This window comes from Lampris incognitus, chromosome 13, assembly GCF_029633865.1.
Source record: "Lampris incognitus isolate fLamInc1 chromosome 13, fLamInc1.hap2, whole genome shotgun sequence".
Classification (NCBI taxonomy): domain Eukaryota; kingdom Metazoa; phylum Chordata; class Actinopteri; order Lampriformes; family Lampridae; genus Lampris; species Lampris incognitus.
In genome coordinates, this window is record NC_079223.1 from 25,502,580 (window position 1) to 25,517,307 (window position 14,728).

At 45.2% G+C, this 14,728-nt stretch overlaps 1 protein-coding gene across 2 annotated transcripts in view; it reads right to left on the bottom strand.

Annotated features, from left to right (window-relative positions):
- The window catches only part of sh3pxd2ab (SH3 and PX domains 2Ab), a 78,798-nt gene extending 64,070 nt beyond the window's left edge, over positions 1 to 14,728 (bottom strand). For both annotated transcript variants that reach the window (XM_056291864.1, XM_056291863.1), the window contains exons 1-2: positions 14,382 to 14,728; positions 12,099 to 12,179 (exon numbers count right to left, since the gene is read on the bottom strand). In XM_056291864.1, the coding sequence (XP_056147839.1) occupies positions 12,099 to 12,179; positions 14,382 to 14,453 (153 nt within the window). In that variant the 5' untranslated portion in view covers positions 14,454 to 14,728. The remainder of the gene's footprint in view (positions 1 to 12,098; positions 12,180 to 14,381) is intronic.

The window sequence follows — 14,728 nt, forward strand, 5'->3', positions numbered from 1 at the left end:
AGGGGCAAGTTCCGGTTTTATTGTGGTATTGGGTAGACGCTCGTGTGAACCGTCGTCACCAATTTTTGTGATAATCCTCTTCTCAGTGCTGGAACCATGACCTGTATCACAACAACGACAAATCTACAGCTGAGGTACGAAGAGTTTTGTCTGGTGTTCTTCCATTCCACTCCGCGAGATCACCCCGATCTCTACAAATGGCGCCCGAACTGTGTCGTGACACGTGATCACCTCGGATGTTAGCTGCTACTTCTCTAAGTAAGCTCGGACTGTTGTTTACGTTCAGGTGGATTCAGCGTGTTTACCAGCGACTGTTATGTCCGTGCTACGAAGGTGGCTAAGTGGATGTATACTGGGCTACGCTACATTTTAGCCGCTACCGCCGGGGCTTCAATCACGACCGCTAGCTGGTTGCTTACCGAAAGTCGCTGGCCCGTTTTCGATCGGATGGGAGTGAGGACCCGGAACCACGCCGTGTGTGTTTTCAGCGCTGTGTCTTTGTGAGGGGGAATGGTGACTGCTTATAGGCGCGGTTCTCGTGCTGGTTTAATCACCGGTACGTGTGTGGACTTCTTATGGCGGCGCGCTGTGTATAGCACCGCAATAGGGACATTAAGTTTGGACGGAAAACGTGTTGTTCCATTCATTGCCGGCGCCCGAAAAAAAAAAGTGCTGGAGAGGAGTTATCCAAAGGAGTTGAATCAAGTGCAACTGAACTTGGTATATATCCGTGAAGACGTTTCGCCTCTCATCCAAATTCTGAGTCTCATTACCAGCCAGTCAGACTAGCTTTGTCTAGTCAGAAAGACACGAACTGAGGAAGCCTCTTGGATGAGAGGCGAAACGTCTTCACGGATATATACCAAGTCCAGTTACACTTGATTCAACTCCTTTGGATAACCATGACCTGAATGAATGAGAACATTCACTGACATGCTGGAGAGGAGATACATACATACAGCTGTGGCGTCTCCAGACTACATTTGAAGCGTCTGAGAACGGGAAGCTTTTAGTGTGTTGAATGTTGTTTTATTCCTCCATTCAAAGGTTTAATATAAATTTTGTTTTGTCTTGTATACATTCCTGATCGACTACTTAGTGCTTTAATATGCATTTATCATAAGGTCACACTTTAAGCTCTGTGGTTCATTGGGGTAGAATTTTTTCCCCTTGGTTAGTCGGTAAAATGGCAACTAGGGGCTCATTGTTGTTTGGTGGGGATTTTGGGGACAATACCAATTATCATTCTGATGTTTTGTCCTCTGATGTTCAGCACCTTGCTGCTCAGGTTAGACACTTAAAGCTTCAGGTAACTCATTTACAGTCAACCATAAGCCAGCCACTTAAGTTACAAGAGTTTACTTCAACACTTAGAAAGACAGGCTAACCCTCCCCAAGTATCCGTTTCACACTACCAGCCCATGTTTCATACCTCTACCAAATCAAATGTAGCACTGTCGATGTGTGCAGACATAACATACCCCTGCACCAGTTTTCAATCCCCCAACATGATACCGATGGGACAGCCTTGAACTCATCTGTACACCGGTCTCAGCTGCTCCCAGATAGATTTGATGGCGATGCCAGCATGCAACCAGAAGATTGGCTTCAAGCGGTGGCCCTTTATAAGGACGCTTGTGGCCTGTCTGATACCCAGTTATTTGTGGCGATGCCAAGATTTTTGGCAAAGGAACCAAAGAAATGGTTCACAACTATGTGATCTCACCTGTCGTCCTGGAATCAGTTCTCTGACCTTTTCCGCAAGGCCTTCCTTCCTTCAGAGAACCAGGAAATGATATGGAGAGGTATTCTGTAGCTTTCAGATGCCTGACGAACCCCTTCTAACTTTTGTGACACCCCTGGTGGGGGAGTTCAAATGTTTGAAACAGCCACCACCTGTGTTTGAACAGATTGAGACTATATACTGGACCAATACAGACTTGCCCTCTATGGGTCTACTCTAGGGTCAATTTCTGACCTGCTACTCAAAGCTCATGAGTTGCACTCAGCTTTAGGCCCAATGTCTTCGGTAAGGCCCGAACCCAGCCCCCGAGTCTCGTCACACCAAAGATTGTACTGTTTTAAATGCCTGACCCCGGGAGTGACCACTCATAATTGCATGAATTGCAGAAAAGAAAAGGGTGGATTAAAGACAGAGCCCAATCAAATGGCCCTCACTGTTCGTGAGCCTGAGAGGACTCCTGCCCGCGATGTGAGTGATGACGGGATGAAAACCCAATTGGACCCAGGGGCCCGGCCACGCAGATATCAAAAATACAATCACAACAATACAAAGGGGTCTAACATTAACAGTGGCAAAGACTTTTCTGACACTATCCCCTCAGTCAAACTTGTGCAGCACAAACCTGCAAGTCTGTGTCAGCCTATCAAAACACAGGTTCCGGTTTAAGACATCCCTCTGGTAGCCGCAATGGATTCGGCAGGCAATATTTCAGCAGTGCACCCCTCAACCCTGGTGGAGTGTGGAATATCAGAAGACAGGGTGAGACCTTGGGACTTTAACCCTGTAGAGCTAGCTGTCTCAAAACGATGCTCACCTTCTGGCCTGGTCTGGCTCCAGATCAGACTGCTGGGACAGCTGTTCAGCCACCGACTGGCAGTTATCCCTGATCTGTCCTGCCCCATCCTTTTGGGGACTGACTTCATGATACCAGCTGATGTACATATGCATCCAGCCACGGGGAGCGTATGGCTAGGTGAAAACAGTATGTCAGCTCCAGAGCTAACTGATGAGGAGCTGAGAGACTGATGGTTATATTGCATTTATGAGCCATGACGAACTAATGGTGGGCATTCGTGACAAAGTGGTGGACGCTGCCCTATCTGAGAAGGAGAAAACAGAGCTCTCACAATGTCTTAAAGAGTTCTCTCTCACCTGTTTGACAGTAGACTGGGCCACACCTCTCTGGATGAACACACCGTGGATACGGGCCCAGCTAAGCCAGTGTGCCTACCACCCTACCGCACTTCCCCGGAGAAAAGGAGAATAATTGGAGAGCAGGTTTCCAAGATGCTGGCCGACGGTGTTATCGAGCCTGCTAATGGGCCATGGGCATCTCCTGTTGTCATCGTAGACAGGCAGAGTCATGAAAACACAGAACCATGCTTTTGCGTGGACTACAGAAAAGTGAACAAGGCCACTGTCAAAGAGTCATACCCTCTCCCTAGAGGGGATGAATCGTTGGACTATCTAGCTCGGCAGAAGTATATCTCAACTCTGGACCTCGCATGAGGATACTGGTAAGTGGCCATGGCCCCTGAGTCTCACCCCAAAACTGCCTTTGTCTGTCACATGGGCTTATATATCAATTTAGAGTGATGCCATTCGGTCTATCAAACTCCCCTGCGACATTTCAGAGACTGATGAATGCAGTCCTTGCTGGTCTGACCTACAAATGTTGTGTGGTCTAACTGGATGATAGTCATTGCTTCACCTACCTTCTCACAACACCTGGAGGACCTCAACAAAGTCTTCACTCGCCTGGCAGATGCCAGGTTGTATTTGAAGTTTTCAAAGTGTCACTTCTGCAAACCCTCCCTCCGGTACCTGGGCTACATTGTCACTCAGGAAGGCCTAAGCCCGGATGAGAACAAGGTCAGTGCCATCAAAGACTTCCCAAGGCCCCATACAGTCACACAAGTCAAACAATTCCTTGGCATGACTGGCTACTACCGTAGATTCATCCAGTGCTATGCGAAGGTTGCGGATCCCCTCATTGCGCTGACAAGGGAAGGGACCCCATTCAAGTGGTCTAGTGACTGCCTGCTGGCCCTAGATGACCTCAAGTCAAAGCTGTGTACAGCACCAGTCTTGGTTCTTCCCAACTTTGAGAAACCATTTGCCATACACACAGATGCATCCGATATTGGTTTGGGTGCAGCTTTGATCCAGACTGATGAAAGTAGCCATGAGAAAGCACTGGCATATGCGAGCCGCACCCTCTCCAAGTCAGAACAGCAATATTCCACATCAGAAAAGGAGTGCCTCGGTGTGATTTGGGCCCTGGAACATTTCCAGCCCTACATTGAGGGGACCCATGTGACAGTAGTGACAGACCACAACAGTATGCGATGGCTGATGTCACGGCTGACCCCCATCAGGTCGGCTAGCCCGGTGGTGCTTTCGACTCCAAGATTTTGATTTCGAAGTTGTCCACAAACCCAGAGCAGCAAACTCAGTCCCCGATGCACTGTCCTGCAACCCAGTCTCACCCAGTGAGGTGGTTGACTTACCCCCCAGCTATGCTACAGTAGGATTGCTGAACCTCAGGAGCCAACCCCTGTTGATGCTGACTGACAAGGAGCTGTTGTGTACACTGCAAGCCGCTGACACTACCATCAGTTCACTACATGGTATGCTGGAGAGTAACTCCTGTGTTGATTCGTCTGAATTCTGTCTTCAGGATGACCTTGTCTACTTCAGAGACAAGAGATCCTCATGTCACCGACATCCTTATAAGGATCTCCGTCTATATGTGCCACCTCACTCCGTGGCACCCTGCTGGAATACATTACATTACAGTCATTTAGCCGACGCTTTTATCCAAAGCGACTTACAATAAGTGCATTTAACGTAGGAAATCAGAACTACTAGTCATCAGAGGTCATAAGTGCATCTAAAAGCAAAACCAGTGCTAAAATAAAAGTTCAAGAAAGAGATTTTCTTTTTTAAATGAGTGATTAAATAAGTGCTAAGAATAAGTAACAGGGTAGTAGTTCTTGAAGAGGTGAGTTTTCAACCTGCACCGAAAGATGGGCAGCGACTCCGCTGTCCTGACATCAGTGGGGAGTTCATTCCACCACTGTGGCGCCAGGACAGAAAAGAGCCGTGACCGGGTCGATCAGTGGCAAGGGCCTCTGAGCGATGGGGCAACCAGGCGTCCAGAGGCAGCAGAACTAAGTGGTCGGGCGGGGGTGTAGGGCTTGACCATGGCCTGGAGATAGGAAGGAGCTGTTCCTTTCACTGCCCTGGAGGCTAGCACCAGAGTCTTAAACTGGATGCGAGCAGTTACTGGGAGCCAGTGTAGGGACATGAGAAGGGGAGTTGTGTGGGAGAACGTAGGGCGGTTGAACACCAGATGAGCTGCAGCTTTCTGAACAAGCTCCAGAGGGCTAATGGCCCACGCCGGGGCACCAGCAAGGAGGGAGTTGCCGTAGTCCAGCCGGGAGATGGCCAGAGCCTGGATGAGCACCTGTGCCATCTCGTCGGTGAGGAATGGGCGAATCCTCCTGATGTTATAGAGGAGAAATTTGCAGGAGCAAGCAACCGATGCTTTCATGACCACGCTATGGCAGGTCATCTTGGGATCGCAAAGACCCAGGGCCGCCTCCAAAAATGGGTGTACTGGCCTGGCATGAGAGGTGATGTTAAGAGATACATGCGGACTTGTACGACATGTCAGTTTAGCAAGCCATCAAACCATAAGCCTGGAGGATTCCTACAACCAGTGGTAGCTTCTTTCCCTTGGGAGTTCGTGGGAGTCGACTTTGTAGGGCCCCTGCCAAGGTCTTCACGGGGCAATGAATACATTCTGGTCTTCGTTGACCATTTCACTAAGTGGGTTGAGATCTGCCCAGTGCGGGAAGTGTCTGCTCATGTAGATGCTGATAAGTCCCTTTCTGAGGTCGTCGCCAGACATGGCGCACCAAAACACCTGATGTCGGATAGGGGTGTCCAGTTCATCAGCGACATGTTCGAATCAGTCATGGTGGCATTGGGGACTGCCCACAGGCTGACTACAGCCTACCACCTGCAATCCAACCAAACTGAGAGAGTGAATCGGACGATAAAGACTGCAATCAGAGCTTATGTTGGGTCTAAACAGGGAGTGGGGCCGTCACCTTTCACTTACCTCCTTTACACTGAGAACGGCTCCTCATCAGAGCACGGTTGATTCACCCGCCTTCCTCCTGTACAGCAGGGATCGCAACACGCCACTGAACCTGTGGATGCAACCTGAGCTGGAACCTGCTCCAGAGACTGTGGAAGTCTACAAGTCTGAGCTATCTGCTGCTCTGCGGGATGCGTATGATCATGTGCGCTAGCCTTTGACAGCCAGTCATGAAAAATAGAAATGTCATAATGACAAAAAAAGGAGGTGGGTGACATTTGAGATTGGAGACTTGGTTCGGCTGAGAAATCATCCACACTCTGCCACAGCCACCGGTCTTACTGCCAAATTGGCCCCCTTGTACAAGGGTCCCTACAGGGTTGATCAAGTGATGTCAGACTTGAATTACAATTCCAATGCTGGAGGTCATCATGTGTCCAACCTCCTACCCTTCTTCATTTGGGGTGGTGATGCACAATCTCCACAAAATCCTTCTCTGACAGCAGTGGAGACTGACTGTGGTGAGTCGGACAGCTGGAGAAATGATGAGGAGGAGGAATATGGGTTTGACTTCCTCTTTGGCAATGGGGAAGACATTGGCCCTCTGATTGGGGAAAGTGAGGAGCCCCCAGCAATGCCGGAACAGTCAGCTAGCCTTGGTGTCTCACCAGTGGAGACAGATCTGGAGGAACGTAGGCCGTTGACCTCACTGACTCACACTCACTCCTCCTGATACTCATTTAGGCCAAGACACACACCTCTAACGGGGCCTCTAATCACTGGTCTCACCCTCATTTTGCTCAGAAGTTTGATTTGTGAGTTGAGGGCCTTTTCTTTTCTGTTTTTACTGGGGTTCTTTGTCTTTTGTTTCGTTCTAATTAAAGACCTTTTTCACACAAGTGGTTTCATCTAACCACGAGTGGTTTGTTTTTTTTAGTCTGGTGCTCAGTCGACTAAGTAGTTTAAAGTGTGAGCAATTTCAGCATTTCCACTGTGCTCTGTTTTCTTTGAAGATTTTATTTTAAGCCTTTAAAGAGGGGAAAGCCTTCAGCTGTATGTATACCTGCAGAGTGTTGGATATGGGGATACTGGTTTTGAGCTTTGTGCTGTGGAAGTTTTTTATTTTATTATCAAAACACTAAATTTAGTCTAGGCATTTGAGTCCCTCTCCTGTCTAGTGAGGCCCGAGGATGGCCCATGTTTTGGGGGGGGGTATGTAATGATCGCTGCCTAGGCATCCATTTTGTGACATATAACTTCCATTGAAGGGCAAGTTCCGGTTTTATTGTGGTATTGGTAGACGCTCATGTGGACCATCGTCACCAATTTGCGTGATAATCCGCTTTTCGGTGCTGGAACCATGACCTGTATCACAACAATGTCTGTCCTCAATAAAACTACAGCTGAGGTATGAAGATTTTTGTCTGGTGTTCTTCCATTCCATTCCACAGAGATCACCCCGATCTCTACGGTACGCTACTCGGACGCCCTGAAGTCTGATGCTTTTCCCTGTGTAAAAATGCTAAATGGTAGTGCAGCATGTTCTGTGGAATTCACAACATTCATATTGTTCCTGTAATAGTACACAGGAAAATGGATTGTTTCATTGTTTGTCTGTCATGCTAACTCTCACACTCATCATATATCATGTAGCGCAATACTCCCTGCAAGCTGGGAGGGTTCACTCCACACCTCTGACGCGGCCTCGGATGATTGAGAGACTTCTCATCCAGCGGCAATGATGAAATCCCCCTCCCAAAGGCTCGTCTGGACACACTCACAGTTGCACAGGACAGGTGGGGGAGTCTATTCTATGGTGAAAGCCAGGTCATTTGGAACAGAACTCTCAGGGAAGGAACTTCTCGGGTTTTCAGACAATTTAAACCACTTTAAGGCAGTTGTCCATGGGGTGTATATCTACATGTATTGTACTGCTGTACTAAACTTGTGTGGGCGATACTTACAAGTGTAAAGTCGCAGGGTCAGCCAAGTCTTCCCACTGGGAAATATGGCTATTAAGCAACAGGTGCTGTTAAATAGCCACAATTTCCCTGTCTCTCTGCCAGGGTTTTGGGCTTCGCTGGTGTTGTGAATAAATTCTTGGGCAACACAGTGGGATGCATGTTTAATCTTGAAATGCATATCGGTATTGACAATATGACTAATTTGGAGTTATTGTGACTGAGATACCCAAAAAAGCTTCTGTATGCTATAATGATAATTTAAGGCACTTTAAGCACTCTAAGTGGAATGGAGGGAGGGTGAGAGAGAGGAAGAGGGATGGAGACAGACAGCACTGTGCAGACAAAGAAGCTGCTCTGTGCAGGATTTCAGATGGGGAGTTTGGAGGAATGGTTGAGTGGGAAAACAACTGAATTCCAACTCATCGTTGTGTTTTGACATCCACTTGACAGTTGTTTACTGCAGAGAGATTATGTGTAACTACCCTCAGTCACAAACTGTCTCTTACTTGGAGAGAATGCTTTCTTTTTGTTTTTTTGGCAACTATTTTATTCTTGCAAAGGATTCATTATCAATCTGATTAGAGTTTAAAACATTCTGGTAATACTAACCTTATGTGGGGCACAAACAAGTGACCAAAAACATTTAAAGTACTTACATGCAAATGGCCTACAGGACATTGGGCCACTTAACTCAAAAATGTACAATCAAGAATTTACAGTTGCAACAGCTAGCCATCTAGCAGAAATTCAACAATATTAGATCTCACTCTAACTTGAGTCTTCATTTCACATAAATGCTCAACCAGTCTTTCTTCCCCTCTCTGTTGCTGCAGAGCACCTAAGGTTCAATTTAAGAATGTACTGAAAAAACTACCAGCTTAGGACAGGAATGTAGGGCAGACAAATTACTGTGCAGACGGGGTAAATCTGACCCTTGTCCTGTTCACCAATCCACAAAACATTGGCTACTGAGGGATACTTGCAGGTTCTATCCAAAAGGAGGCCAAAAGGAAACCAGGCCAGCATGCACATGCCACAATCCCTCTGTGGAATGCCATGATCCATGCGTTCTGTTCTCTGTGGTTGCAGGGTGTGTTTCTCTCCAAGAGTAAACTCTATCTGACACGCTGACCAAGTCAGCTCACTTCATATATATTCGGGACAAAAACATTTCCCTCCAGCACCAGAGCCGGTGTTTGCTGGAATGCCGGCTCAGCACTAATTCTGCACCAAAACAAATGGAGGCAACCTAAATGTGAAGGATTAGTGATCAGCTGACTACGTGTGCACGACACAAAACATGTCCAATAAAAAAAAAATAAAAAAGAACAAGCAGAAAAGATGAAGGTGGGGGAAGGAGGAGCCAGTTATAAAATGAGATGAGGGATTCTGATGATTTATGATGATTACTCACCTAAGGAGCAGCTACGAGATATGAAGCGCACTCATGGGTGGTTTGAAAAATTAGAAGTTAGCGCACTTTACAACATCATCCCATTGCAAAGGGATTCTTTTTCAAAGAGATAAACAACAAAGCTTTTTTTTTTTTTTTGTATTGCCAAGGGGTTTTTCGGTGACTAGTTGTACAAGGCTAACTCATCTCCCAGGAAAAGATATAGGCTGGACAATCAGCAACTAGTTAAAAGGCGTTTAACCATTCCTGTTCCACTTCCTGTTCTCTGGCCGTGCTTTGCAAGCGTTTGTACGGGCACATCATCCAAAACAACATCAGGCTCACATTGAGCTCCCTTCATTCTGAATAAATGCATATCAAATGATGTCATGGTCAGATTTTCAGGCGGAGGGTTGTAAACTGTATTTCTTCTCCCTGTCAGTTTCTAACTGAAGCGTGCAATTGTGCGACAGAGACAAAGAGTTGTGCAGAATTTGAAACCACTCTAATGTTCGGCTGGCAGATACACAACCACAATCTTTGTCTGTATGGCAGGGAAAATTATTATTTCGAGGAAGCAGTTTGTGCTTCACACTTGCAGAGTTGCATGATAATTAATATATAAGCATAGTGCAAAATGAAATCCACTGCTAATGGGTTATAATATTGAAATAAAAGTCTTGAGACCTGATAGACACACAGGACATCCTAAACTGTAAATTCTTCCAGCCATCTATTTTCATTTTGCTTCTCCAAGCTAGGCTCACAGTGGCAAAAGGGCAACCAGTACAGCCCAAATGGGATTTAACTGAAATAAAACATTTCAAAGTCATTTCCAATGAGTATAAAATGATAAATTGCCTGAACACGAATGTTCTGGTTTACGATCAAAAGCCCATTTAACTCGCTGTTTAATTTGAGTACTTTGCATGAAGGCTTCTGTAGTTACACTTATCTTCCATCAAAAGTGGTGCTCATTTCACTCCCCAGTAGTCACCACCACCACCACCCCGCCACTTCCCTCCCAATTGGTAACTTCCGACTCATTTCCATTTTGTGCATTTTGAAAATGGCCCTGCTATCTACTCAACTGTATCCTATGTCCTGAAGGAGCTTATTGCAAGTCGCCCTGACCAATGTGACTTCCAGGAGACTTAGGATACTAAATCACTGTTCTGAGAGAGATCAGAATATTCATTTTAGTCGAAAATTATGCAAGACGTCTCAACATAATAAGAATAAGAATAAAAGATGAGAAGAAAATGTCTTTACAGAGTACTTAATTATGAAGACAAAACAAACAAGCAACTTGATTGTTGAGGCCCTGCACCTGCTCAATACGGGATTTAAATATGAATTGTCTTGTCCAAAGCCGAACTGCATTTGTCAGTTGGCTGCTTTCATGACGGTCTATTTCCTTCATCTTTTTTTTTTAATCATATTTTGGGCAGCACGGTGGTCCAGTGGTTAGTACTGTTGCCTCACAGCAAGAACTTCCTGGGTTCGAACCCCGGGGTTGTCCAACCTTGGGGGTCATCCCAGGTTGTCCTCTGTGTGGAGTTTGCATGTTCTCCCCATGTCTGCGGTGGGTTTTCTCCGGGTGCTCCAGTTTCCCCCATCATCAAAAAGAATGCATGTTAGGGTTAATACTCGTGTCTGTGCCCCCGACCAAGGCAATGGGAAAAGAACTGGAGTTGATCCCCTGGTGCTGCACGGCAGCTGCCCACTGCTCCTGGCTGCACAGCTAGGGTGGGTTAAATGCAGGGAAGAATTTCCCCATGAGGCTCAATAAAGTATATCAAAATCAACATTAAAAAAAAGAACTCTGACTATGAAGGACTAATGGAAGACCACGAAGGACAAATAAAATGTACTATCCCCACCCATTCTGTATGGACAGCGGTTGAATGTTGCTCCTCACTGATAGCCACAGCCAGGCAAACAGACGCAGGCTGTGAGGCTCTCTGGACAGGACTAATGTTTACAGAGACAGGGGAGAAGCTCCGTTTCCACCAAACAGAGCAGGGCAGGATTTTCCTGGCTATTACCAAGAGGCCCTGGAACAAAGAGTTTCCTCTGCAGTCTTCAACACAGTCAAACCACCAGAGCCACAGCACTGCAGGATAAAGCTGGCTGAGTGAGCTGTGTGTTTTATCTGAGAGGAGCCAGTGACTGTTTTATGAGTCCTGCATGTCTATTTATGGACAAACTTTGTATTTAACCCTGCTTCCATTACTTACTTACGACAGTTTTGGACTCATGTTTTGTTTTGTTTTTCTTTTGTATTGCTAGCAAACAAAACAAATTAGAGCCATTTAAGCCCTTTGTGATCCAACTATGAAATTCCAATATGGGGTATCAGTGTGTCAAACAAACCTAAGAAGTACACGTTGCCTTGTGCTGCATTCTGACTCAAGTCATGTCTCTCTTGGTTCAGTTTTTTTTTCTCTTCATACGATGCATCTGCTGATAGGAGTTCCCCCATTCTTCATTTCCGCTAGGCTCCAGTGGGCTTAAATGGGACCTTTCAAAGGGGGGGGGGGGAGCTTCCCCTGATTAGGCCACTATTTCATGGGGCACACACTGGGCACATTGAGGCCTGTCTTCCACAGGCTGACCAGAGTCATCACCAAAAGGTCAAACTGACTTCATTCCCATAGTCTCATGGTATTATCAACAGGGTACTTTCTGGCCATTCTCAACACACAATGTACAACGTAATAGCTCTGGGAATATCCTCATTCCAAAAACGCATTCTGTCTTAAAACATGACATCATCATTTCAAAAATGCACTCGAAATAAAAAGTCAGACACGTAAATTAAAATTACTCGAACTTTAAGAAAATGTGAGAATAATATACTAGTTGCTTGGAATAAAGATGCCATACCTGCAAGTCAAAGAATTTGCTGTATCTCCTGTAGATGATGTGGGAAGTGGAGTCTGAGTAAGTGACTTTGATAAGATACACCTAGTGATGGAAAGACAAACACATACAGACAAGGAAGATTCATTAGGAACAAAGTTAACTTTGTCATGGACGCCATGACACCACTTTGGCCTTACCCTAATGACACAGAGTGCATTCCCTTCTGGCTGAACTTCATCAGGTCAGAAGAGGTCAAATAAACTCATTAAGGCTGTCTGTTTCAGCCACACCTCATTAAAAGGCTGCCAGAGGTCAAAAAGAGGCCCGATGTGTTTTGAAGTATTATGTAATTTACACTGGGTTGCACATTTTAACATTCTGCCTCAAACAAGACAGTGCAACGAATTATTTTAGATTAGCGTGGCTCTGATATAAACAACACAATGCTGCAGAACATAACATCTTGAATTTTGCTATCTATTTGACAGCCTATATTAAGCTGATGCTACACTGCTTTGTGCGATGTTGGTTTGCACGCAATCTTTCTTGGCCTGCACATAATAAGTCGAGTTATGCACTGGTATGAGAAACAATAAAGTTCCAGTTTGATGATTTTAAGAGCCAATAAAGTCTCGGCCACTTACTTTTATGTCAAACCAAATCAACTGACTGTGGAAACTGAAGCCGCTCCCATTATGTTCACAATGTGATCTATACATCAACAGGAATAACAACGAGGAAGATTTATCTCCCACAGAATTTGTAATGGTTTTCTTCTACAGACATATCCAAATCAGTCAGTTTGCTCTTGAACAAAAGAGTGCTGACTTAGGTTTCCACCCAAAAGGCTCACTGCATGCATTTATAACAAGTAGCCAACAAACAATCGGGCACACCCTGGGGTTACAACAGATGCCTCCACCTAAGGCATTTCCATGGGAGTGCATGGTACTGAATGTTTGCAAAGGCAACATTTGCACATGTGGTGACAATCTCAGAAGATATCAGTAACGTGTTCAAAATCAAGTCCTGATGCAAGAGCACATTTCATTACAGAGGACTGAGTAGTGAGACGGAATGAGTTTCTCAGCAGCTCACTAATTGGATACAGACAACATGATCAAATTCCCTGGATGTACGTAAGCACAGCACAGCACAGCACAAAGAGTGGCTCTCTGTGGTGAAGCCATGTCCCTAGCAATATGCTTTAACTAACACGGTGCCCTCTTCATTTGAATGCGTGTCCATCAGTTGGATATGCTGAGTCTATCTAAGAAAATATCCCCAATACAACACTTACAGTTAACTCATGTATAGTTTGTAATTTTTCTAAACTAAATTTCTGCATATGATGACTGCTAGCTGTTATCAGTAAACAAAGTTGATAATATGAAATGTTAATTATATAACTCCATGAAACATTATTGCTCATTCATTAAAATAAACAAATCTCATTGAAGTGGCTGCTGTCAGAATCAAACTCAGATTTAAGTATGTTTCCACATATACAAGGAATTTGTCTCTGCCTGTCTCACATGGGTTAAAAAATTACGATAAAGACTGGTGGGAATTGGGGAATACTGTAAGTAAACAAACACTATTCTGGATAGAATTAAGTGAATGGAGCATTCTCTTGTGAATCATTCTCAAAAACTCACAAGTAAGGCAAGGGACAATTTGCATGAATTTATCCAGGATAACGTCCCTATAAACCGTGAAATTTTTCGTACCAACCAAAGCGTGACACCCGCTTTCATCCCCTCTAAACCAACACCCCTGTCTTTGGCTTCAGTCTGTGTACAAAGATTGGTTGCCAAATCTCTGGGTTCAGTGTCCAAAGCCCCTCTCCTGGAAGGAAGTCACACTTGAACCTTGGAGACAAAAGACAAAAGGTTGCTTCTATCTAAAACAGGATAAGCATTTTTTTTTAGATTCTTAGCTCAAATATAATGAGGTATGTTCCCTTAAGTAACCAAACCCCTCAGTCTGCCTCCATCCCTTGGGAAAGTATCTTCTCCAAGTAAGGGAAGGGATTGTTCAATTGATCCCAACTCTCAGGTTAATTAATCCAATTGAACCAAATGGACAAATTGATTTTTGCAGTCCCACAGAGACCCTAACTGTTCCATTCTTATATCCCATGAGATTTCCTTAACATTACTCAAGATTTTAAAATGTCAACCAAGGATCACGTTGTCTAAACTGAACAATGGCAATGCACTGTGTTGTAGACCTGGGAATTCGAAACGGTAATAATACGTAGGATCACTAGTCGGGAAATTTCAAAATCAGAATAAAACTTACATAGTGTTTTGACGGATTCCTTCTTTTCTGCACATCCACAACTTTCACTTCAATGACAGTCCGGAGCTGCATCTTGTCAGGTAGAATGTTATTTAAACCAATAAACGCTGTCAGTTGTGCACGACTGTATTGTCACCCATGAAAACGCCGTGTCCCGATTACCATGGAAAAGACTTGGTGGAAGACAGCGTTCGGGAAAAGTCAAAATTGATGGAAGAAATGAGTAATCTGTGCAGTCAGGTTGCATGCGTCCATGAAATGAGGCTGCCAGCCAGTCTGAGCGCTTCTACACTTCGCAGAGGGATATTTGGTCAAATGCGTCAAAGGTAACTCCAGTCTTCTCCTCC